The sequence below is a fragment of the Haliotis cracherodii genome, unplaced genomic scaffold (assembly GCF_022045235.1).
Source record: "Haliotis cracherodii isolate W230 unplaced genomic scaffold, xgHalCrac1.p SCAF_4, whole genome shotgun sequence".
Classification (NCBI taxonomy): Eukaryota; Metazoa; Mollusca; class Gastropoda; order Lepetellida; family Haliotidae; genus Haliotis; species Haliotis cracherodii.
The window spans coordinates 36,901,065-36,926,486 of NW_027266297.1; the positions used below are offsets into that span (position 1 = coordinate 36,901,065).

Consider the following 25,422-nt stretch of genomic DNA (forward strand, 5'->3'; position numbering starts at 1 on the left):
TGTCCTGAAGACAGGACTTCGGATCTTAGTTCCCTGAAATACACTGGGTTTGAGGAAGTGTCCTGAAGACAGGACTTCGGATCTTAGTTCCCTGAAATACACTGGGTTTGAGGAAGTGTCCTGAAGACAGGACTTCGGATCTTAGTTCCCTGAAATACACTGGGTTTAAGGAAGGTTTGAGGAAGCGTCCTGAAGACGTGACTTCAACACCATACTTCCCTGAAATACACTGTGTTTGAGAAAGTATCCTGAAGACATGACTTCGGATCTTAGTTCCCTGAAATAAACTGGGTTTGAGGAAGTGTCATGAGAAAGGGACTTCGGATCTTACTTCCCTGAAATACACTGGGTTTGAGGAAGTGTCCTGAAGACATGACTTCGGAACTTAGTTCCCTGAAATACACTGGGTCTGAGGAAGTGTCCTGAAGACATGACTTCGGACCTTAGTTCCCTGAAATACACTGGGTCTGAGGAAGTGTCCTGAAGACATGACTTCGGACCTTAGTTCCCTGAAATACACTGGGTTTGAGGAAGTGTCCTGAAGACATGACTTCGGACCTTAGTTCCCTGAAATACACTGGGTTTGAGGAAGTGTCCTGAAGACATGACTTCGGACCTTAGTTCCCTGAAATACACTGGGTTTGAGGAAGTGTCCTGAAGACAGGACTTCGGACCTTAGTTCCCTGAAATACACTGGGTTTGAGAAAGTATCCTGAAGACATGACTTCAGCCAGTCTTTCCCTGAAATACACTGGGTTTGAGGAAGTGTCCTGAAGGCATGATGTGACCCGTGAAGATACAGGGTAGAATAGGTCTTCAGCAACCCATACTTGCTGTAAAAGGCGACTATGCTTGTTGTAAGAGGGGATTAACGGGATCGGGTGGTCAGGCTCGATGGCTTGGTTGATGCATGTCGTATCCCAATTGCATAGATTGATGCTCATGATATTAATCACTGGATTGCCTGGTCAAGACTCAATTATTTACATATCGCCGTCATATAGCTGGAATATTTCTGAGTGCTGTGTTAAACAACAAACCAACCAACCTGAAGACATGACTTCGGACCTTACTTCCCTGAAATACACTGGGTTTGAGGCAGTGTCCTGAAGACAGGACTTCGGACCTTAGTTCCCTGAAATACACTTGGTTTGAGGAAGTGTCCTAAAGACAGGACTTCGGATCTTAGTTCCCTGAAATACACTTGGTTTGAGGAAGTGTCCTAAAGACAGGACTTCGGATCTTAGTTCCCTGAAATACACTGGGTTTGAGGAAGTGTCCTGAAGAGATGACTTCGGATCTTACTTCCCTGAAATACACTGGGTTTGAGGAAGTGTCCTGAAGACAGGACTTCGGATCTTAGTTCCCTGAAATACACTGGGTTTGAGGCAGTGTCCTGAAGACATGACTTCGGACCTTACTTCCCTGAAATACACTGGGTTTGAGGCAGTGTCCTGAAGACATGACTTCGGACCTTACTTCCCTGAAATACACTGGGTTTGAGGCAGTGTCCTGAAGACAGGACTTCGGATCTTACTTCCCTGAAATACACTGGGTTTGAGGAAGTGTCCTGAAGACATGACTTCGGACCTTAGTTCCCTGAAATACACTGGGTTTGAGGAAGTGTCCTGAAGACAGGACTTCGGACCTTAGTTCCCTGAAATACACTGGGTTTGAGGAAGTGTCCTGAAGACATGACTTCGGACCTTAGTTCCCTGAAATACACTGGGTTTGAGGAAGTGTCCTGAAGACATGACTTCGGACCTTACTTCCCTGAAATACACTGGGTTTGAGGAAGTGTCCTGAAGACATGACTTCGGACCTTAGTTCCCTTAAATACACTGGGTTTGAGGTTTGAGTTATGTTGAACACCTGACTGCGGCAAAGAACTTTCACTCTCACCAGTTGCTCCTGTGTTTCCTGTACGTGGCAGGTGGCCGGACCCGTATCAAGCTGCACTTCCACCTACATCACAAGGATTCTCATTACATTACACATGACACTGCGGCCAGCTGCTGACATGTATCGGTTCCCACAAACCAGCAACAACATAATCAGGTAATAATAGTTAGAAACAATCATGTTACAAATATAACACATGTAACACATCCTAAGAATTCCCCATCATGAGTTCAAGTTACAAAGACCTATTTTCAGTGAGAAATGTACAGTGACAGATCTATTTGATGCCGCCACTGTAATATGACGACAGACAATTACGACGTGACAGGTGACGTCATGTCCCTACAGACTGGCCAGCTGACTTGGACGTTTTGTACAAGATAGTTGTAGATTCCATGAAGAGAAATGATAATATTTTTTGTACATCAGCAGGTGTTCTTCGAATTTGGAATGTAATTTCTTATATTATTTCAGGTTCAAAGCATTTTTCAAATTCAGATAGTTATTTGATAATGCTACAAAGAGCACTGTAATACATGAAATGATTCGTATTTATTTAGATTATTCAGGCAATATTCATACAAAGCAAAAAGTATGTATTAAAATACTGTTTTCTTGTTCAAATGCTATTGGGATGAAAGATTGAAAGCCCTGTTAGTTCATCATAATGGTGCTTGTTGGCGATGCCCCAAGGTAATCCTGTATATATCATGTAGACAGCATCATTAATAATAAACACAAGGATTGAAAGATCAATTGTAAAAACTCTCAAATGCATAAATATTTTATAAATTTTCAGAGCTGATTGCTAGGTTGAAGATACTTCGTTATATACTGCCCAATTACAGGGGTATTTTTATCTTTCATGATACACAAAACTAATAATTCTAATAAAATGTGAAGTTTATATCTTAATAGAATGACATATCTGATTACCCCAAAGTAGTAAATTTTCAAGTACAGCCAGACACCGTTGTGTCGAAGGTGAGGGGACCTGCGTAAATACTTCGAGTTATCCGTGGTTCGACACAACCATGACTGCAGTCGGCATACATTTACTGATTGGCAAGAAGAATGAAAACACGAAAACATGTGACAATAAACAAATGAAATAAATGTCGACTTATCAGAGTAAAGCTGTGCTGGAAGTACATGTTTGTCCTGGAAGATAACTTCGAGACATTCTTCGACACATCCGATTCGACACATCAGGTCAAACAATGTGGAATATAGAAGGAATACGCAGGGGCCACCTTTTACTTTGATACAACTGTGTTTTACATATTACAGGTCGACACAAGGATCTTTGTGTATTAACGGGTTGGCGGAATAGAACTGAGAATACTTCAAGAATGTGGTTGTATTTGACAAAGATGAACAGACAAAGACACTGGTCAGTGTCGACAATTCGCGCCACACAGTGTGCTGTACTTATTTTATAGTGTTAATTTTGAATATGTATGCAAATATTGGGAATATATGCATCTAATGTCACATTGATGCCATTCGGCCTTATTACTGTCTTTAAAACAGTGGGATTCCAGCTTAGAGTTGATTCCCAGGAACTTAGCTTATCAAGAGAAGACTTAATGGATCAGGTGGTGATTGGTGTCAAGATTGTTAATATCAACAATAGGATTGTCTGGTCTGGTTGATTATTAATATGCGGACATCATTTAGCTGGAATACTGCTGAGTGTTGCGTTAAACAAAAACAAATTAAAAATCGGTATTCGGTATAGGGCTCGCCTCACACAATTAACCCCATGTCATACAGCATTACTAACTTGATACTGCATTCGTTTTAATGATCAAGTATAATGACAACAATCACTCTCTCTCTCTCTCTCTCTCTCTCTCTCTCTCTCTCTCTCTCTCTCTCTCAGAATTAGATGCTGATTTAGATTGCAAATACTTTGATATCATGACTGGCTGTCTGCCACTGGTTTTCCTGGCTGAGGCAAGTCACATTCACTCACTCACTCACGCACTCACTCATGCACTCAATGTAGGGGCTGAAAAAAACAGGGAATGTTTGTAAAAGTACATCAGCTGTGGCAATTTGACTTTGAGAAGTCATTTGATGACCTCTGCATGTCCAGGCCAGATATAACAGCTGTAGTCTGCCTAGTCTGACAGAACAATAGCCCCAGTAATTTCCCACAGCACACTACAAACACTTAAATAGCTGGCAAACGGGAACAAAGCTGTATAATAAGTCGGGGTGAATAATGCTGCTGTGACTTAAACTGACAGTTTGACTTGAATTGTGGTAAGTCCTTAATCCACTGCTACCAAGTTCATGTGCGACGTCTCTGGGAGGGATGAGGTGATGACAGAGACAGGGTGTCCCGGGACAAGAGGTGCGCCAGCAGCAGTGAGGACTAGGCACTAGTTTTGGTAGTATTAAAGAGTAGCAGGTCTAGACAACACACTATTTCCTTTGCATGTCTGCCGTTGTGCTACGTCTATATAGGGAAGGACCGGTGATGATGTGTTGGGATGCGGGAATCTGGAACCTCGACACGCGATGTGGCACGTCTTTCTAGACTTGCACAGTCTTCCACTTCATGATGTCAATCACTGGATTGTCTGGTCCAGACTCGATTTATTTTTCAGACCGCCGTCATATGGCTGGAATATTGCTGAGTGCGGCGTAAAACAACAAACAAACGAATTCATGATCACATTCCCCTATCTGAAATAAGGTCTAAACCCTGATCAGCCGAATACCTAGAATTAACATGAAGTTGATTCGATCATTTGAAAAACATTTCTTCCCGGGAATCTGTGGAATCGGTGCAGTCAGCCATGCATGGTAACCGCTTGGGATCTACTTATTCATTTTGTTAGGGGTATGAGACAATAGTGAGAGAGTGAGATAGATTTAACGCCGTCTTTAACAGTATTCCAGTTATATCACGGCGTGTCAGCTTAATGTGGGAGGAAAGCCCGAAATGATGCAGGCCTCAGACGTTTACCACTTCGGTGAAACCCACGAGCACGGGTATGGTGCTCACAAACCTAGAAACATAAGCGGGGCGAACCGGGATTCGAACCCACAATCATAGGTTTCTGGCGTGCCCAAGGGACGCAACTCTGCACAGCAAATCGCTGGACCACCCGTGCCCCCTATCTACGAGGATTTTCGCTTCCAACAGCACAGCCTCCGCAGGAAAAAACCCCATGTGACACATCCGTTTTTATGCCCACTTTTATTTCCGACAAGCTGAGTCTTCCTAATATCTGACCCAAATCTATCTTGGGAATAACATGGCACAAATCAATATCACTTATCATACGTCAAAGAAATATTTTTGATTATTTTTCACTTGAGCCAATGTCTTTATGAAGCAATTCACGACCCTGATTAAAAACCAGTACCCCATGCTCTTCGAAAGGGGCGACTGAATTGGATGGTCAATCAGTTTCAGGCAAGTGTGTTGAATTTGTAATATTCCTGCGGCTTAAAACAACAACCAAAACTTTAAACAAAAACATCACTCTTGCGACAATAGGACAGGTAGACTGGCATTTAGTCCGCAATCTTATTAAAAAATATATGTCTACGAAATATAAGATAAAAACCAAATGGAGCCCAGACAAAAGCTTCGTTCCAGGAGCTGAGGTAATCTAGATTTGCCAACTCATTTAAGACTTGAATTGGATTTATTTCTTAATCTATTCTCTCAAGTAGACTTGCACAAGTCTCCAAGGCAATGATTATTAGTTTAAATAATATATTTTTATTATATAAATAATAAAAACAAGTTGTCCCTACAAGAGACTTGCGTCCTTAGAACAGCCACTTATCTGGGCTTGCCTATTATAAGGATAGAATTACAATTACGTGTATTGTGTTTTGATTTACACAAGATGGCGGACGTTTCCGAGCGAAAACGTATATAACGAACAACGGATATAACGAACTGATTTCCCTGGTCCCTGGTAGTTGGTTATATCCATGTTCTACTGTGCTATACACCAATGGACTCACCATTCGGTACAGCCTTGAAGCAAGGCTATCTCTCAAGGTACACCCTGAAAATCCACCGCACCAAATGAGTAATATTAGCTGACAGACGGACTAGTTCTTGACTCTGAACGTGTACTAACTGAGGGTCATTGCCCTACAACGGAAACAGAGGTAGACACGTAGGTGTCATCGCTGTACTTGCAATTTCAGCAGTCACAAACAGATGCATGTCGTGCAAATCACTAAACGTTAGGCGTAGACGTTTCTTTTCCTGTGCAAGCGAGTGCATTGACTGCAACACTGACAGTAATTCGCAGTAATCTAGCCTTCTTTCACAGAAGTAAAAAACCAAACAGTTATAGAGACGGGATACAGCACGTAGTCATGTTAATTACTGAATTCAGTCATCGGTGAAGGAAGTTTCTCTTTGTGAGTAAATTGATAATGTTGAATCATTAAAGGCCGAGTTGGTGAAAAGACGATACACATGCGAACTTGTCACAGCCGAATAACTCATCGCGCATGTACACACACGCACTCAATTAAGTAATTGTTTATCATATACAGTAAACTACGGTTATAACGAACACGCTTATAACGAACTGACGGATATAACGATCTTACTTTTTGGTCCCGACTACTTGCTGTAGTTATGCTGTATACATGCTTATAACGAACTACGGTTATAACGAACTAAATTAGTAGTCCCTTTGAGTTCGTTATAACCGGACTTTACTGTACATGATACTCAACTTGCTAATAATAAACATGTTTCATTGATCGCAAAAGTACATTTCTTTTTAATCCAAAAATTATTCTTGAAGATAAAAAATAACATGTCGAATATACTGTATCCTAGACGTTAACTAAAAATTGCATGACAATTATGAAAAGGTTTCCATGGTAACACGCTATTAAATTGCTCAGTTGATTTGTCAGGTACATATGGCCTTCCATTTCAACTCTTCCAACGTTTGATTTCTGAACTGTCAGCCGTCATATACCGTAGAAATTGTTGTTACAATCGGTTTAAAATCCTGAAAAGAAACTTTTCCTGCCAATATCAGAAATAAAAATAAATAGAAAAGGAAATATACTCAGATATTATTCCACAGGAAAGACAAACGTAGGACCTCGAACATGCGCCCACCTCTAACACACTCCATAGTACGAAAGAACTAACCTGTAGGGGGTGATAAGTTTAAGAGAAAGGCAGTGTGCAGAATCAATTTTTAAGTGAGTTAGTGAGTGAGTGAGTGATTAATGCTGTGCTGCTTTAGCAAGGTCATGACGACAAAGAGGACAGTCGACATCGCGTCCTCACAACACCAGCGCCCTTCGTATGTTTAAGAGCTACATTAAGCTTCGCAATGGAAAAGCTAGACTAACACACTAATCAGTGAAATCTCTATTACACCATACATTTCCCTGCTCAAAATTATATATTTTCTGATGCTGATGTGAAATAGACGAGGCTGGACTTACTTTTATATAAACTAGATTGGTTTTGTTTTAATAAAATACATATATTCCACAGTTATGGCGGGACTACTGGAATCTATGTCAAGACTGCTCATACAGAGCACATATGCTGCACGGCAAGTTAATAGTGGGTATTCAGTGACAGTCTTTGAATCCCTTCGTTCTGGCAACCATTAAATTAATCCCTGCCAATGCTAGACGTGTCTGGCACCACGGGGGTGTGGGTGGCATAAGTGAGCACTGTATAATAACTCGATAACTAACAATTACGTGAAATGCATGAGGGTATTACACTTGCTCGATACTGTTTACGGTCTGGTTATATAGTCCACTACAAAGGTTCGTCCTGTAACTCATACCCGCATGCTCCATCTGGGGGTCGGCTCAGTGGAGAAGAATTAAATATCAGCTATTATATTTAGGTTCAAGGAAATGTCATGTTTGCTCACCATGACCATTTTACCGTTATAATTTATTGTGGACTGGTGAAGGATTATTCATAAACGTTTTGTCTAACATGCTCTATACGTGATCGAGGCTTGGGGTAGCCAAGTGGTTCTCTCGTTACGCCGAAGGCCCGGGTTCGATTCTTCGAGTGGATACAATGTGTGCTGCCAATTTCTGGTGTCCCCAGTTGTCCCCATATTATGAATTGTCTATGAAACACTATAATATTACTCATAAGAACAAAACGAAAGATTGTAAAAATATTCCGATATTTTCACGTGTGCATTTTAGAGATAATCGATGTGCTTATTGATCCGTTGACGTGATATGACGTCACATTGTTTCATTGTTGAGAACAATACAGGAACTTTGTTTGTTTGTTGTTTAACGCCGAACTCAGCAATATTCCATCTTTATGACGGCGGTCTGTAAATAATAGTCTGGACCACACAACCCAGTGATTGATATTATGAGTACCGATCCACGCAATTGAGACACGATGACATGCATCACTCAAGTCAGCGAGCCTGACCATACGATCCCGTTAGTCGCGTACTACGACAGGCATTGTCGCCCTGTACGGCAAGCATGGGTTCTTCACGGGTCCAATAAGTTGTCACCCTAGTTCACATCAATAACAACGGGTTTCTCGGTAGGGTTTACATGTCAAACGTGTATCTGCATATTCTCGCCTAAAATGGCAATGTGTATTATTAAATAGTCACTGAATTTCCTGCGAGCTATTATGCGGAATGGGTTATCTGCCTCGAGGGACACCTCATACCAGTCAATCTGCAACGACGTCACTTACAACCGGATGTGATGTCATGAACTACTCATAATGTTATCTTGAATTATTTGCGACAAATGCTTTAGACCGCTTCGCAGTGGAACAATCTAACATGAACTCGCCAATCAATATGAAGATGGAAGTGAGAATTCCTGAAAATAACTGCATATATATCTTTACCCCATTAATAGAATAAGCGAGTTGAAACTCGAATATCTCGAATTATCTATCCTTCAGCAAAGGCCCGAGTCTGACGCCATTCACGTGGGACAGGTAATCTGTAATTCCTCGATGGCTAATCGTTGGATAATCTCTATTCTGTCATACAGACCCTGAAACAAATACAGCCCATGCAAGTCTATAATGTTTGGCAAGTCTAGGTTACTCCAGTATGAAAATGAAGAGTCTCTGGGCTCCTTTTTATTATATTTTTGAAGATAATTTAACAACCTTTTTTTTCTTCTGTAAGATATGTTCATTTTAGAGACTAGATGTCAGTCTAGATAATCTCAACCATCCTTTGCGTCACCCTTTTCGAGAATAATACATTTTTACGTCATGAACTTAGAAACAAAAATAATTTAATCTAATTTAATCGCTCACTTATAGCACGGCGCACCCAGAGAGTGTGTGTTGGTTCGCGTGTTTAATTCAGACACCTTACAATGTTAACTGCTCCCTCTTTGGTATTATGTGCATCCCCCTTTTTGCAAAATCATGGTTCGCCTCTGATAAATTTTAACAATTTGGCTTTTAGGAATTATATGGCCTTATGGGTAAGGCTCCATTGTCTATCAAATCTGAACAAACCACTTGCCACGACAGAGGCCTGCTTGGTGCGTTTCATAGCGTACTGGATATAAAAGAGTGTCAAACAAGACAATTGCCATACATTTCCCAATAACGCATAAAGAAAACGTAAATTGCGTGCCAGAACGTGAATCTGAAATAACTAAGTATGATAATGGCTGTTTTCCCCATTGTCAAATGTCAAATTTTAGGAAACTGAAGCTTTGAAATATGTTCACATGATTGACACTATTCATTTTTATTTATGTTTCTGACATGTTAAGGCGAATCACAATACAGAAATCTGTCCGAAATGACTAAAAATGGCAGATTTATGGACAACTTCACCACGTCCTTGACCCAAGATATGTCTCACCGTATGTTTGTTCATCTACATCTGGGACAATCGGCTTGGACTGAAGACCTTTTTTAACTATATGTTTCTTTTTTGCTCATTGGGATGTATTGACCAGAACATAATCTGCCGGGCAAAGAAAGCATACACCAATGTGTGATGGTGGTTGACTATTTGTTGCCACACACAATTCAGAATCAATATATTTTTGTTTATGCAAATGGTTAGAAGAACCTCCATTGATGACTTAGACATGGACTAGATCTGCTGAAAACGCACACGCACACGCACACGCACACGCACACACATGCGCTCTGAGAGGCGGGCCTGTTCTGAAACCCCGTAAACTCGAAGCACCACGGTGTGCATGTCGAGTTGTCCGTAGTTCGAGCCAAGCGGAGTGTCGATGTTATACCAAAGTGCAAATTGCCGATAAGGACTAAATCCTGTTGACGACACATCGAGATAATGTTCAAATTAACGACGTTTCAGTATATGCATGCTTCTTGGTATTATGTTTTTATGTTGTTTGTTGTTTTAACACTGTACTCAGCAATATTACAGCTATATGACGGCGATCTGTAAGTAATCGAGTAAACCTAAAAATAGCCCTAGAGAGCTTTTAAAGAAAGCTTTCATTTGGTAATATGACATGATGATATTAATTGTATTTGACGCTGGGTCTCTTACCCAGTGATGTGTTGGTGATTGAATATGACCCTATTACCCTTTGTGCGACTGTAAAATTTGACATTCGGTAAGGTAATCAGTTGTGCCAGCATTAAACAGAATAGACGCGGGGCCTCTAGTTGACGCCGTGTCATTGGCTTGTGCGAAATTAATAAACGCCCGGGCGTCTAATATAGGAATTACGGTTATCATCATGGGTAAAACCTGAGGCTTTTACGAATGGTGTTTTTGATTCATGAAAGTTGTCTGCTTTTGATGAAAGTACTAGATACTACCAGCGACTGTATATCACAGTACAGCGACCACATATATAACGTCCTGTGTACCAAATAGAGACCCGTGAAGATCCGGGGTTGAACAGATCTTCTGCAACCCATGCTTACCGTAAAAGGCGACTATGCTTGTCGTAAGAGGCGACTAACGGGATCGGGTGGCCAGGCTCGCTGACTTCATTGAGGCTTGTTATCGTATCTCAATTGGGTGGATCGATACCTATGACATCAATCACAGGATAGTGTGGTCCAAACTCGATTATTTATAGACCGCCGTCGTAAAGCTGGAATATTGCTGAGTGCGGCGTTAATCAACAAACAAACAAACAAACCAAATAGCGAGACTAGGCATATGTCAATCAGAACGAATCAGCATCATGACAATTCAACACAATATTAGGTAATTGAAGTCACACAGAAACGTTCTTTATCTATCTGTCGTCTGCACTTCCGGTCCCTTCAGACAAACCACAAGGCGCTGAAAAGTCCCATTCAGTTGTCTTCATCGTCATTATTTCTGAGAATGATGCATTCTTCCTCTACAATTATTCTTCACCCAGACTGTACAGACAATGACGTGCATTGGGTAAATATTAGGTAATTGAAGTCACACAGAAACGTTCCTTATGTATCCGTCGTCTGCGCTTCCGGTCCCTTCGGACACACCAAAAAGGCGCTGAAAAGTCCCATTCAGTTGTCTTCATCGTCATTATTTCTGAGAATGATGCATTCTTCCTCTACAATTATTCTTCACCCAGACTGTACAGACAATGACGTGCATTGGGGCCGAATTGTAAACAATGTAAACAGGGCGTTAACCAAACATATTCTCATAGTCAAAATACGGTTTCCTTGTTCAAATGTGAAGAAGGCCTGCCAGTGACTGATATTGTGGAATGTTAACTGTTTGTTAATGGGCTCCCCTGCTAACTACCGTCCAATTCATCAATTCAATATATAATCATTAGTGTATTGCAAACCCACACTGTTTTTCTCCCATATAATCTGAACAGGTTATTTCTCAAATAGCTTCATGATTGATTGGACCGCCTCCGTGGCCTAGTGGTAGAGAGTCCGCCCGGAAAGCGGAAGGTCCGGGGTTAGATCCCCGGGCGTCATACCAAAAGACGTTAAAAGATGGTACTTGTTGTTGCCTTGTCTGGCGCTCGGCATGAAGGGGCTAAAACAAGGACTGGTCGGCTCGGAGCATGCACGTCGCTATATAAGTGCAATAACCTTGGACGCGACGTTAAACCCCATTTAACCTCACCTCATGATTGATTGGAATACAATATTGTTGAGACCTTTTGCTAATACATCACAATTTAGAAAAGAAATCGACAAATTAAACTCATGGGTATTAAAATGAACATAGGGCTACAGTGTTACAACCAATAGTTCACTGACTGTGTCACACAGCCAAGATTCACTACTCCATGTTCAATTCACATCGCTACGCATCGCAAGGGGTTTCTTGATGGCATTGGGTTCCCTACCAGACAAATCATGATGCTAGCACCATCTCAGTAACGTCAGTACGACGTATATGTCCCCAGTTCCAAGCTGACTGGGGGCGGTCGGGTAGCCTGGTGGTTAAAGCCGTGATATTGCTGGAATATTGCTAAAAGCGGCGTAAAACCAAACTCACTCACTCACTAACTCCAAGCTAATTGACAGGGCAAGAGAAGACTCTACACCTTTCCCCCACATATATGATGAAAAACTTACAGTACCGAGACAGAATGCTGACAATCTACCAGAGGTGGCTCGTGCATTTCATTAATTTAACGCACATTTTAACATTTTAATTGTTTTCAAATTTGAAATAAGGTTACTAACTCAAGGTTTTATATATTTTCATCCTTATTGTAATGCTTCATCTTAAAAACATAGGTGTAGACACCAAAATAATGTTCCTGTCTCTATTGTTAGCCACGATGAGATGTTTGAAATTTGCATGGCGGCAATCTTTACAAAAATGTGCGAATATACACAATGTTGTGCAATGTCTTCAAAGTTTGCTATTTAGAACTTCTATAATGTATCTTGTATGGGCAATGCGTCTGTGTAAACGAGTTTCAGGTACCTGCACGATAACACCCTCGATTATCCAGTCGGTTATATTTGTCATAAAATGAGTGAGATATAGTGAACACTGTGTTTATGTAACACTATGGAAAGTGTGAGTAACAGACACAACCATCCAGGTGTTCGTGAGCACAGGTTAGGGTGTAATCTTCTTTCCTCTCATAAAGTTGCATATTATTATTTTTTAATGGACGTTATTATAAATATGGTAAAGCTTTTATAAAGTCATAAAATGCCTCAATAGTTTTATTCACGGAGCGCATCACAGAACGTGGGTATTTTCCTTAATGACTGTTTTCTCAGAAACAATTTGACTGTATTTGCCTTCCTCTGTTGTATCCGTATGGCGATACGCTAATGTCTTCCTCTTCATTGTCATGCTCCGAAACTTGGATCCTGTATATAATCCAATCAAATACGGCGTTATGTATCCGAATCTTTCCTGTAAGTATTATCCAATATAATACCGCGTTATGTACCCGAATCTTTCCTGTACGTATTATCCAACCAAATACGACGTTATGTAACCGAATCTTTCCTGTACGTATTATCCAACCAAATACGACGTTATGTAACCGAATCTTTCCTGTATGTATAATCTAATCAAATACGGCATTATGTATCAAAGTCAAAGAAGTTTATTGTACAAAAGGCCACCGGCCCATATACAAGAAAGAGTTACGCATATAGATACAATTACATTTGTTACACATTGGGATATACACGTTGTTTGATTAATTCATTTCTTTTGGCTAATGCATGCTTAATATAAAGAGAAAGATTTAATATATTTGATTCGTTCTTTGTCGTCAGCATAACTACAAAGGCGTTTATCGGTGACATTGCTATTAAATAATCTTTTATATATTTCTTTCGGAGATCATTGTAAAATGGACAGACAAACACAAAATGAATTTCATTTTCTATCTCTAGCTTACACAATGGACAAATTCTTTTCACTTTTTCAATGGACAGTTTTCTTCCTTCATTTACAAATAGGTCTAGCAAACCAAGTCGATATTTAATTAACTGTTTTCTTAAGTTTTCCGTAGTGAGTACTGATAAATATATTTCTGGTTGAAGTAAAGTCTTGAAAGTTTTGTAATATTCATAACGCGAACTATCCTCTAAAGTGGAGTGCCATTCTTGGTAGAACATATTTATAGACCGATTCCGAAATTCATTAAGAAACATATTTACATTTCCAACTGACTGACATAGCCATATAAAACCAAAACCATGCGAAAATAAAAGATTTCTTATATGCGATGTCCAAGTATTCTTTCCCATGTTATCTAAATGTAGAAGCATGTTATAGGCTAATTTGGGGAGACGTTGTTCATGCATATGAAGAATTTTAAACCAGTATTTTAAACATCTGATCTGAGAATTAATATATAATGGGTATCTACCACATTCACCATAAACCATGCAATTTGGTGTAGAAGATCCGACACAAAGAAACTTTTTACATGCTAATAAATGAACCTTCTCTAAACAGTCATAACGTTGAAATCCCCATACTTCAGAACCATACAATAAAATTGGTTGTATCTGGGTATCGAAAAGCTAAAAGAAGATATTAGGTGACATCGATCCCACTTTATGAGAAATAGACATTACACTTATTAAAGCTTTCTTTGCACGCAAGGACAAGTCAAGGGCACATTTTTTCCAATTCATTGTGTGTGAGAACCAGATTCCTAAATAAGTGTAGTGATCTACTATATTGACTAACTGACCATCGAATGACCATCTCTCTTTCGACGCTATTGGACCACCTTTTCTGAAGATCACAATTTTAGTTTTTTCCAAGTTTACGGATAATTTCCATTCTTTGGTGTACGTACTTAAAATATTTAATTGCCTTTGAAGGCCGACAACAGTATCTGACACTAAAATGACATCATCTGCGAAAAGTAGCATTAGTATTTCTATCCAATCTGGGAACATTTGGATACCATGTTTACCATTGGCAGCTATTTCGTAATATAATTCATTAATGAAAAATGAAAATAAGATCGGACTCAAAATACAGCCTTGTCTTAGGCCCAAAGGACAATCAAAGAAATCTGTTAAACTATCCCCACAACGAACACATGATCTCACATTAGAATACATTGATTTTAGAATAGTAAACATTTTCCCACGTAAACCAGTTTTTCGTAGACATGTCCATAGCTTAAAGCGATTGACAGAATCAAAAGCCTTTTTAAAATCTACAAATGCTACATACAGTTTATGCTTACGCCGTGACAAGGTTTTTTGAATAAGTGCATATAGTGTAAATACATGATCTACGGTGGAATAACTTTTTCTGAAGCCAGCTTGAAATTCAGGAATCTTATCACGCATGGTCGCCCATTTTGAAATTCTATTGTTTAATATTGTAGTAAATACTTTTCCTAAAATGCTCATTAATGAAATGCCTCTATAGTTATCTGGGTCACTCCTGTCTCCTTTTTTATGCAGGGGGATTATTATAGAACATGACCAATTGCTTGGGAAAACACCATTTTCAAATAGCTTATTAAAACATTTGCAAAGAAAAGGCATAACTTCAAACTTAGAACACTTCAACATTTCGATAACTACATCATCAGGACCAGCTGCTTTTCCCTTCTTGAGGTGATTTATCGCATCTAATATTTCGTTTTCAACAATGGGTGAATCTAGCAGAACTTCATCAACATCCGTGTAGCTTTCACTAAAATCATTTTGCATATCATCAGTTGCCATAGTGAATATTGCATCATTTGAAAAAACCTTCTTAAAATGACTAAGCCACTGCGACTTTGTTATGTCATCTGTAGCAGAAGATCTATTCTTAAGAGATCGTACTTGTTTCCAGAACGCTGAAGGGTCGTTAATAGACTTTTTCAGTTTGTCTTGTCTATGTCTACGCATATCGAATTTGTATTTCCGACAACAACCTTTATATTTATTCCTGCTTTCGCAATATTTTTTTCTGTCAAGACTAGTACGGGTTGTTCTAAATCTTCGCAGCGCTTTGCGGGCGTTACGCCTTGCGATTCTACATCCAGTATTAAAAGTTTTAGTTTTATCCATGTTCAGTTTTAATTCTTTTCTCATACAAGCTGCTGAAGTTAGCATAATTTCAACAAAGAAATCCGAATCTGAACCCATCGATGACTAAACAGGTATGAAAAACATACATTGCTGTTATGTGTGTATAGGTAGTTAAACATAAAATATGGAAACAGGAAGAATCAGAACTCATAAATTATGTGAGTGTTAGGGGTGGATTAGCTAGCATTTTGTCTAACTGATAGGCTGTTTGTATTTCCCGTTGCATGCTATCCAAGTGGATATGTATAAATGCAGTATTAAAACACGTCTGTATAAATACTATTTTCAGTCACAGTTTTGATAAGGGTTAGTACATGTCCTTATTTCATCTAGCATCATCAGTGGCCAGTCGACCAGGACAAGCCGAATGCCGTTTACGGAAAGGGGCGAATGGTGACGAAAGGAACAATGGCAGGTCGTACTCTCAGTGGTTGATATTTAGTCCTGTATTTAAGTAGTAATGGCACTGACTAATGCAGCATTGGATTGTATGTTGTTTGTTTGTTTGTTGTGTAAGGCCACACTTGGCAAAAGTCCAGCTACTCTGCTGGGCAAAAGAAGGTATACATCTATGTTGATGGTGGCTGCAAAAAAAACAAGCAGTGTGAGTGAGTGAGTGAGTGAGTGAGTTGGGTTTAACGCTGCTTTTAACAGTATTCCAGTCATATCACGGCGTGTCATCTTGATGTGGGAGGAAAGCCCGAAGTGATGCAGGTCTCAGACGTTTACCACTTCGGTGAAACCCACGAGCACGGGTATGGTGCTGACAAACCTAGAAACATAATCGGGGCAAAAAACAAGCAAGAAATAGTTATTTGATGGGGATGTATTTGATACGGGTATCCTAGGCGACATTACATGCATCACATCAATGAGTGACGTCTCAAGGATCATGGGGTCGCAGTTTCACAGTACACACTAACAGAGTGAAGTGTAATTTTTCAGTGTATACATGTACTTTCTTTTTCCCGGCAGTTTATATGACGGCGGCCTGCAAATAATCTAGAATGGACCTCAAAATCCAGTGATTGACATCATGAACATCGATCTACACAGTTGGGATACGATGACATCCATCATCCAAGTCAGCGAGTCTGACTGGCCGACATGGGTTGCTGAAGACCAATTCTAACCCGTATCTTCACGGGAGACGCAATATAAAGACGAAGACAGGAGAAAGGCTGATTCAAAGAGAGTCTATTGATAATTTAGCACTGTTAAATATAAGGATTTATGTGAGGTTAAAGGTTATGAAACTTCTGCATATTATCATTACTTAATATCTTACATAAATTGAGGGCAGAGTGGAAATACCAACTGAAAATGATATTCATCTTCAACAACTTTCCTCGTTATTTCCTTAAAGTAAACGTGCACTCATCTTAACCAGCGGGCGATAAGGCAGCCTAGTGGTTAAAGCGTTCATTCGCCGCACCGAAGACCCGGGTTCGATTCCCAACATGGATACAATGTGTGAAACCCATTTCTGATATTGCTGAAATATTGCCGAAAAGCGGCGTAGAACAACACCCACTCACTCACTCTCTAATCTTAACCTGTATTTACTTACTTATGATGTTTCGCTGTCTTTTTAAATCTAAAATATCGTTTCCCATATTGTCACTACCACATAATATAAATAAAAAAGGTTATATCAATTGTATAATCAAATTTATTCATGATATACTCCCACTTTTCCAGTATCGCATACATTATCATATGCTACTCAAAAGAGGTTAAGGTCAACCGATTCTTTCATATACTATAATTAATCTGTCATGGGAGATTAATCATAGTGATAAAAAATAATCGTGTGGTCCTTAACTTCCTTTTGACTAGTATATAAACATGATTTGTCTACATGTTTTTGCTTCCGTGTATGCTGACATTGTCCTTGCAATGTTCTTGTGTTTCCTGCTGAATATTTGAAAGCAAAGCGAGCGGCCTCATTATCTCCTAACAGCCGGATCGCATCCTGAAGTGGGGGTAAAATCACCACGCACGTGGCCATTAATTAGATAAAGATTAAACTGGTAATTGGTGAGAAATAAAACATCACACACTCTGAATCGATTCCATGACTCCCTTCATTCACCAGAACATACCAGGTTATGTTATAAATGTGTGAGCATGGTAATGGCCGACTAAGTTAAACCACAACTTCTTACCAGGTATATCGGCCCAGTCGGTATCCGATACTGAGCAGAAACCCAGATGTGAATTGTGGCCGATAATATAAGCTCACTTGTATTATGCGGGGATATCTTCAATATGAGTGAGTGAGTTTCGTTTAACGCCGCTTTGAACAGTTTTTCAGCATATTATGTCAACACCAAACCATTGTTATGCAATCACGCTATCGTTGTTGTAGTAGGTTCTGAGCCAGGAATTCTAAACGTGCATGTCGTGCAAATGAAATAGGCCCGTTGACTTTACTTCTGTAGTCAACAGATTGAAGTGAGTTCTCCAATGGTATGTCAAGTTGAGTTATCCAATGGTTATCAGCTTGTGGTGTCCAATGGTATGCCAGCTTGAGATGTCCAGTGGTATGTCAGCTAGAGGTGTCCAATGGTATGTCAAGTTGAGTTATCCAATGGTACGTCAGCTTGAGGTGTCCTATAGTATGTCAGCTTGAGGTTTCCAATGGTATGTCAGCTAGAGGTGTCCAATGGTATGTCAGCTTGAGGTGTCCAATGGTATGTCAGCTTGAGTTATCCAGTGGTATGTCAGCTAGAGGTGTCCAATGGTATGTCAGCTAGAGGTGTCCAATAGTATGTCAGCTTGAGTTATTCAATGGTATGTCAGTTTGAGTTATCCAGTGGTATGTCAGCTTGAGTTATCCAGTGGTATGTCAGCTAGAGGTGTCCAATAGTATGTCAGCTTGAGTTATCCAATGGTATGTCAGCTTGAGGTGTCCAATGGTATGTCAGCTTGATGTGGGCGGCCAGTCTGAGGTAGGTCAGGTTTCAGATGGTTTCCACTTTGATTAAACCAGCGAGCAGTTGTATGTTGCCAACAAACCTTGAAATATAACCAGCGCAAACTTGGGATTCGAACCTACGACAATTGGTTCCTGGCACGTTCAAGGGAATCAACTCTGCACGGCAAACTGCGGCGCCCTACACGGCAAAATTCTGTTTAGTTGAGCTTACAGAGATCAACTGCTGAGCATGGTCTTTATAATTGTCACCAAATTGGTGTTTCTACTCAAACCTGTCACGTCAATGTGGCTTCTACTCAAGCCTGCCACGTCACTGTGGCTTCTACTCAAGCCTGTCACGTCACTGTGGCTTCTACTCAAGCCTGTCACGTCACTGTGGCTTCTACTCAAGCCTGTCACGTCACTGCGGCTTCTACTCAAGCCTGTCACGTCACTGTGGCTTCTACTCAAGCCTGTCACGTCACTGTGGCTTCTACTCAAGCCTGTCACGTCACTGTGGCTTCTACTCAAGCCTGTCTCGTCACTGCGGCTTCTCCTCAAGCCTGCCTCGTCACTGCGGCTTCTACTCAAGCCTGTCTCGTCACTGTGGCTTCTACTCAAGCCTGTCACGCCACTGTGGCTTCTACTCAAGCCTGTCACGTCACTGTGGCTTCTACTCAAGCCTGTCTCGTCACTGCGGCTTCTCCTCAAGCCTGTCACGTCACTGCGGCTTCTACTCAAGCCTGTCTCGTCACTGTGGCTTCTACTCAAGCCTGTCTCGTCACTGCGGCTTCTACTCAAGCCTGGATTGAGCTCGGGACTCAATGCAATTGTGAATATGAAAATTCATCAAAATAATACAAGTAATACCTCAAGACTTTCTGTCTGAAGGTCATTCTAATTTCACACCCATAGACACTGATGGAACTGCTGGGGCCTTGGATACCCGGTTTCTCCATCTCTATGGAGTTTCGATTCCCTGATTATCTTTCAGTGTTTCAGCTAAACTTTCGTCCATTTTGCAAGCCATGGGATGGGTAGATAAACATGACCATGAAGCTATCATCTTTACAGATTCCATGGCAGCAATTAAAGCTGGAGAAGCAAATTAAAGCAAATTGATCCAGCGATGACATTGTTTATGAGATATTAAAGTAGGATACATTTCTAAACAAGTACATTGCATGCGATATTGTTTTGGTTCCAGCACATGTTGGAATACATGGGGATGAGATCGCAGATCATTTGGCCAACCTGGATGACAAGATCCTGAAGTTGATGAATTTTCGACCAAGCCCTTGAGATTCCTAAACTGTTTTATCGAAAACTATTTTAAAAAGCTGGCAACAATTTAGGGATGTTAGGCACTACCGGACCACTAATTTTAGTTCGTTATAACTGTAGTTCGTATAAACATATGTACAGTATATATACAGCAAATGTCCAGGAACCATAAATAAGTTCGTTATAAGCGTGATCGTTATGAAAGTAGTTCAGTGCATCTACAAACTTAGACCATCTGTAAAATCGGGTCATGAAATTCGCCGTCGCAAAAGACGTGATGAGGTCATTCTGACACGACTCCGACTTGGACACTGCGGGCTAAATGCCTACAGGAGTATCATTGATAAGGCCGTCTCTTCTAAACGTGGCCATTGCAGTTTGGAGACGCCTTGGAACACTATCTATGCTTTGGGCATAATAACATAAGACAAAATCTCAGAAGTGCTGTGCTTGAAGTTCATGATACTTTTTCTTTAGCCAACCTCGTGTATGGCTCCATGCTGAGGCGGTTTTGGATTTTGTCTCTTCATCTGGAAAATACGATGTAATTTAGATAGACTCTCAAATGGCTTAAACAGATTTAGTTCTATGATTTGAAATCATTTTAACATTCTATCACGTTAATCTAGTGCTTTTATACTGTCATGTTTCAGAAATGAAAGTGTCTCCTTAAGGTTTTAATCCATGCCATAAAGCAAAGATTATTCTGTCTTTTATTTTTTTTTCCCAACATTAATTTTATATGAAATGTATGCGTGTATCGATAGGGCTCAGTCACACATTCAGGATTTCTACTGCTGTCCTTGACAGGACCATTCCCGATTACAATTTGTCAAAAGTCTGGTCAAGATCCTGTGATTCGTGGCGGGAAATTTACAAACAATCAGATATTGTTCAGGAAGCGCCCCGATTCAGTCGTTTCTAGCCGAATTCGTCCAGATTCTCTGATCCGATTTGTATCTTCCGCATGGTAAACAACGACCGAATCTGTCCCGACAGTGTCCCGATTCTTCCGAAAGCGATCCGACAGAGATCAGACACTGACCGGACAGTGAACCGACAAAGACGTTTCGCATTCGGCAAGATCTGGAGGCAATCTGGACTCAATCGACAAGAAACGGCAATGAACAATTCATGTCCGTTCATCACGACAGCGTCCCGATCTACAGGACACCGTCCAGACAACACAGGACATTGATAGAGCAGAATCTGTCACGACATAGTCACGATTGTAATCCGACAAGACAAAATCGGCTGAGTTTCACGAATCTTACGGGACGCACCATACTGTCGGGAGTGCTTGGCCGACCTCTCTGGGCCTTTCCCGATCCCGAGGACTCTATTACGAACGTATACGACTGCGTTCAGAGAATGATAGGACATTCCAGATCTTTGAGGATAGTAATTTTTCACTTCGTGTTGTAGCGCTGTCTGATCTCCAACGGGAGCCATAATCGGCACTGTGTGAACCTGGCCTTATGCTGACGTCTCCTACATGTTATCTAAACGACCTCGTGTAGCTTTTTGCAATACAATACAATCTTATTAAGTTAAGTCAATGTGTTGGGCGCAAATAGGTCCATCTTGCCCGCGTCGGCCTTAAACTGTAACACCACCACCACTGCGACGCCTTAAGACGACCGGGTTATCATAATTTAGAACCCTTTAAAGGGAAAACAGAGGAAATGCAAATATTAACTACGGAAGTTTCGAGAAAATAAATTGGCATGAATTCCACACCAGTGTTGAAAGAAAGACTACGCTCCAAATCAATTATATGTTATTCCGCAAAACGCATTAACTTTCGTGATGCAGGTGTACATGCACACACGTGCAAAAACGCATGACAAACAATGACAATTTCAAAATGGAACAGTCGGACAACGAGCAACAAGTTTTGGATTTAGGTGAGCTACAATAAGGATTGGGTGTCTATGAAGTACTGGGCCCACTTGCACAAAGCGATCTTAGCGCTAAGACTATTGTAAGCCTATGTTAAAGTATGGGAGTTACGATCATCTTAGCGCTAAGATCGCTTTGTGCAAGAGGGCCCTGGAATCCTTATTTAGACTTCAGTTTCGATGAGATAAAAGAAAACGTCGTTTGAGGTAAGTGATTGAGCAATAGATTTTGAGAATATTTGATTGTAACCAATCTGAGATGCAGAAGTGCGCTGTAAATCCTAGATTTTTCTCGCCTCCAGTACAGTGACACTTGGATGTTGAACGAGTGAGTGAGTGAGTGAGTGAGTGAGTTGTGTTTAACGCCGCTTTTAACAGTATTTCGAAGTGATGACGATCTTCGACGATTTCCACCCGCGATCACAGGTATGGTGGTGACAAAGGATGTTGAACAAGGAGCACGAGCACATTAGTGAGTGAGTATTGTTTTATGCTGCTTTTAGCAACATTCCCGCAATATCACGACGGGGGACACCAGAAATGAGCTTCACACATGTGTATCCATGTGGGGAATCGAACCCGGGCCTTGGGCGTGACAAGTGAACGCTCTAACCACCGAGTGCCTTAGTCAATCACCTATCAAATATGTCTTGCCCATATTGACGGGCCTTCTATGAACGAACAGCCCTGATCAAGAAAACAGTGTTTTTCTTATCTGTTCCAAATCAATCACATGTACCTTTAATATATAGAAAAACAAAATTAATATACCACAAGAATGACTGATTGTTGAATAATAAAATATATAATCTAAGCCGTTGTCAGTAATATCACGCAATTATATTACTATTATGTAAGGAATATAATCGGGAGCACTTAACCATACCACCGGCATATGGCAGACAGTCAGCCAGGCCATTAACTGTAACCATCAGATTGCCGTTAAGTCGGAGTATTGTGTACGGAATTTCCTACCCATGTAAAACAACAATATTACAGATAATCTACACCGAGTGGCATGAAAATAAAGATAATGATGATAATAATATCAACAAAAACTAACAAATAATATGTCACGTTATAAAGCATTGTCTAAAAACATAGAAATGCACGTACTTTCTGTTCAGTACGTCCCATATTCAGTTAACCCTTAAGCAGCTCTCACACTTTGCCGAGGTGGTTGCCGAGCTCTCCCGAGCCTATCTACGAGTATCATACGAGTACGCTACGAGTTTGTTACGGGCCCCATATGAGTCCAATAGGAGCCCCATAGGAGTCCTATAGGAGTCTATTAGGAGTCCATTAAGAGCTGCATAAGAGCACAACGATCTCGATACGAGCTGTACGAGTTTTGGTACGACTTTGGTACGAGGTGGCTACGAGCTGCTAAATTCGGCGGGAATTCCACTCGTATAGCTCGTATTAGATTCGGTCAACTCGGCAATAAATTTTACAGACGATCCTCATACGAGTTCTGTACGAGCACCACGACGTCGCCACAAGGGTACTACAAGTTGGACGGGTGTGTTACGAGTTTGTTACGAGTTTACTAGGAGTTGCCTGGTGGCCCGACTGTTATGAGCAGTTCCAAAACTCTCGTAGATCAGTACGAGGTATCCCGAGTTACCCCGAGTTTAGTACGACCTCGCTACGAGCTCCTTACGGGTACCCCCGAGTCAGCTCGGGTCCATACTCGGGACGCAACTCGGCAAAGTGTGAGAGCCCCTTAAGTCTCCTAGACTTTTCAGAAAGCCATTAGAAATAGACCACATTTGAAGGACAATAATTCAATCCAATTCTTTGTTGATTTTAAGTTTTACAACTTGTCAGTACAAAGACTATATACGAGAGCTGATTGATATGTTCTGAGTCTAACATATAAAGACTTGACTTGTAGAACATAAAATTACTTATTTTTCTGAATTATACCCTTCCACATTGATGCACTTTCGCCAACGATGTTGGGGACATTTTATCCCAGTTTCATAGAAGTCCTTCTCATGCCTGTGCAAAAGGTTCGTATGACGTCATTGTTCGACTCGAAATGGGTTTCGGCTGGAGCTTCGTGCTGCAGAAGTTTTTCATGGGTTGTAGCCATGGCACTAACTTATTTTGTGCTCTGGTGCATTGTCCTGGTTGAAGATCACCCCTTTTCTCAGCTTCTCAACAGCTTTATGAGTGTTATTTCATCCCGTATTTGACTCAAATTCTTTGGTGATGGTGATGTCAAATGCTTCTACTGTTTTGATTGTTGTTTGGCTGAAGGTGGTGGCCCCACGTTTCATCCATAGTCACAAATCGTTGCAAGAACCTTACTGGATCAGCTTCAAACAGAGCTTGATTATCACGAGACATGTGCCCGCCGCGTTGTTGATCAGATGTCAGAAGCTTTGGAACCATATTTTCTTCATGCCAAAGTTTCTGTGACAATGGGAATGCTTTCTGAACTAGCAACATGATGCTCAGTCATTCCCCAGTCGGTCATCCCCATATCGTGAACTCTCTAGGTCATTTCTGGTGTTGCTAACGTCACATGATTTCTTGGACGGGGATTGTCTTCAAGAGGGTTGTCTGCCTGTCACGCTTAACCCCAGCTCCCCACCTCATTGTAACCGGGGGTGTTTATGAATAACACAGGTCGTTATTTGTCGTGAGGATTTATTATCAGATAATACAGACGCCCCTGTAGGTGAAACTGGGGTGGGAACTGCGTTCACCAATGCAACTGACAGGACTTATGGTGCCTGCATCTATTTGGAGGTCTCAGTTGGAAATACTACACAGAGCAGATATTTGCTGTCCGCATGGTCAAGGTGTAGTGGCTGGTGTGTTGGTTAAATGCTGGGTGTTAGTATTTGAAACAAGGCCAATCAGGCGCAAGCTGTACTATACAAAGGACCGACCCAAGCTACCTACTCTACCCCACAATCAGTAGAAGTTAAAAGAAAAGAAAACTCCACGCAGAGAACAAGTCGTTATGCAGAGCTGTTAAATACAACAGCCATACAGGTTTATTTAATTCAATTCAACATAATAAAAGGTTAAAACACCATTTCATTACAAAACCTTATATGTGTACAAATATATAAAATACAGAAAATATGCATATATACAACACTGCCACATCATTACGGCGACACGGGAAAGGACATCTTTCCCAAGTGTTTTACTCATACCTTCATGGTTGGCTTTTGATGTTAAACCCCTTTTCTGCAAGTACTTGATCACTGCACGTCCTCAAATTTTCCAAAGGTCACAGACACCTGCATATTTTCGTTTATTGTCATAATGCAATGTCCACAACGAAAGCTTTTACTATTACGTAATTCCTTCGACATGCGGACCCGTGAAGATCTGGGGTAAAATAGGTCTTCAGCAGACCCGTGAAGAACATTTGACTTTGGCTTGACTAATATTCTGTGTCATTGTAGTTTGCA

At 40.7% G+C, this 25,422-nt stretch overlaps 1 protein-coding gene across 1 annotated transcript; it reads left to right on the plus strand.

The window, feature by feature from the left end:
* The first annotated feature begins 19,104 nt into the window (after window positions 1-19,104).
* Window positions 19,105-20,102, plus strand: LOC139479403 (putative uncharacterized protein FLJ45035). Its single transcript, XM_071262255.1, has 2 exons — window positions 19,105-19,663; window positions 20,008-20,102. The coding sequence occupies exons 1-2, from the start codon at window positions 19,105-19,107 to the stop codon at window positions 20,100-20,102; spliced, it is 654 nt and encodes a 217-aa protein (XP_071118356.1).
* Window positions 20,103-25,422: the final 5,320 nt, after the last annotated feature.

Excerpts from the sequence above, each read along its gene's own strand:
- LOC139479403 (XM_071262255.1), top strand. The coding sequence starts at position 19,105 with ATGTGGCTTCTACTCAAGCCTGCCACGTCACTGTGGCTTCTACTCAAG. Across the intron at positions 19,664-20,007 it reads AATTCATCAAAATAATACAA|CACATGTTGGAATACATGGG; the intron begins GTAATACCTCAA and ends TTTTGGTTCCAG.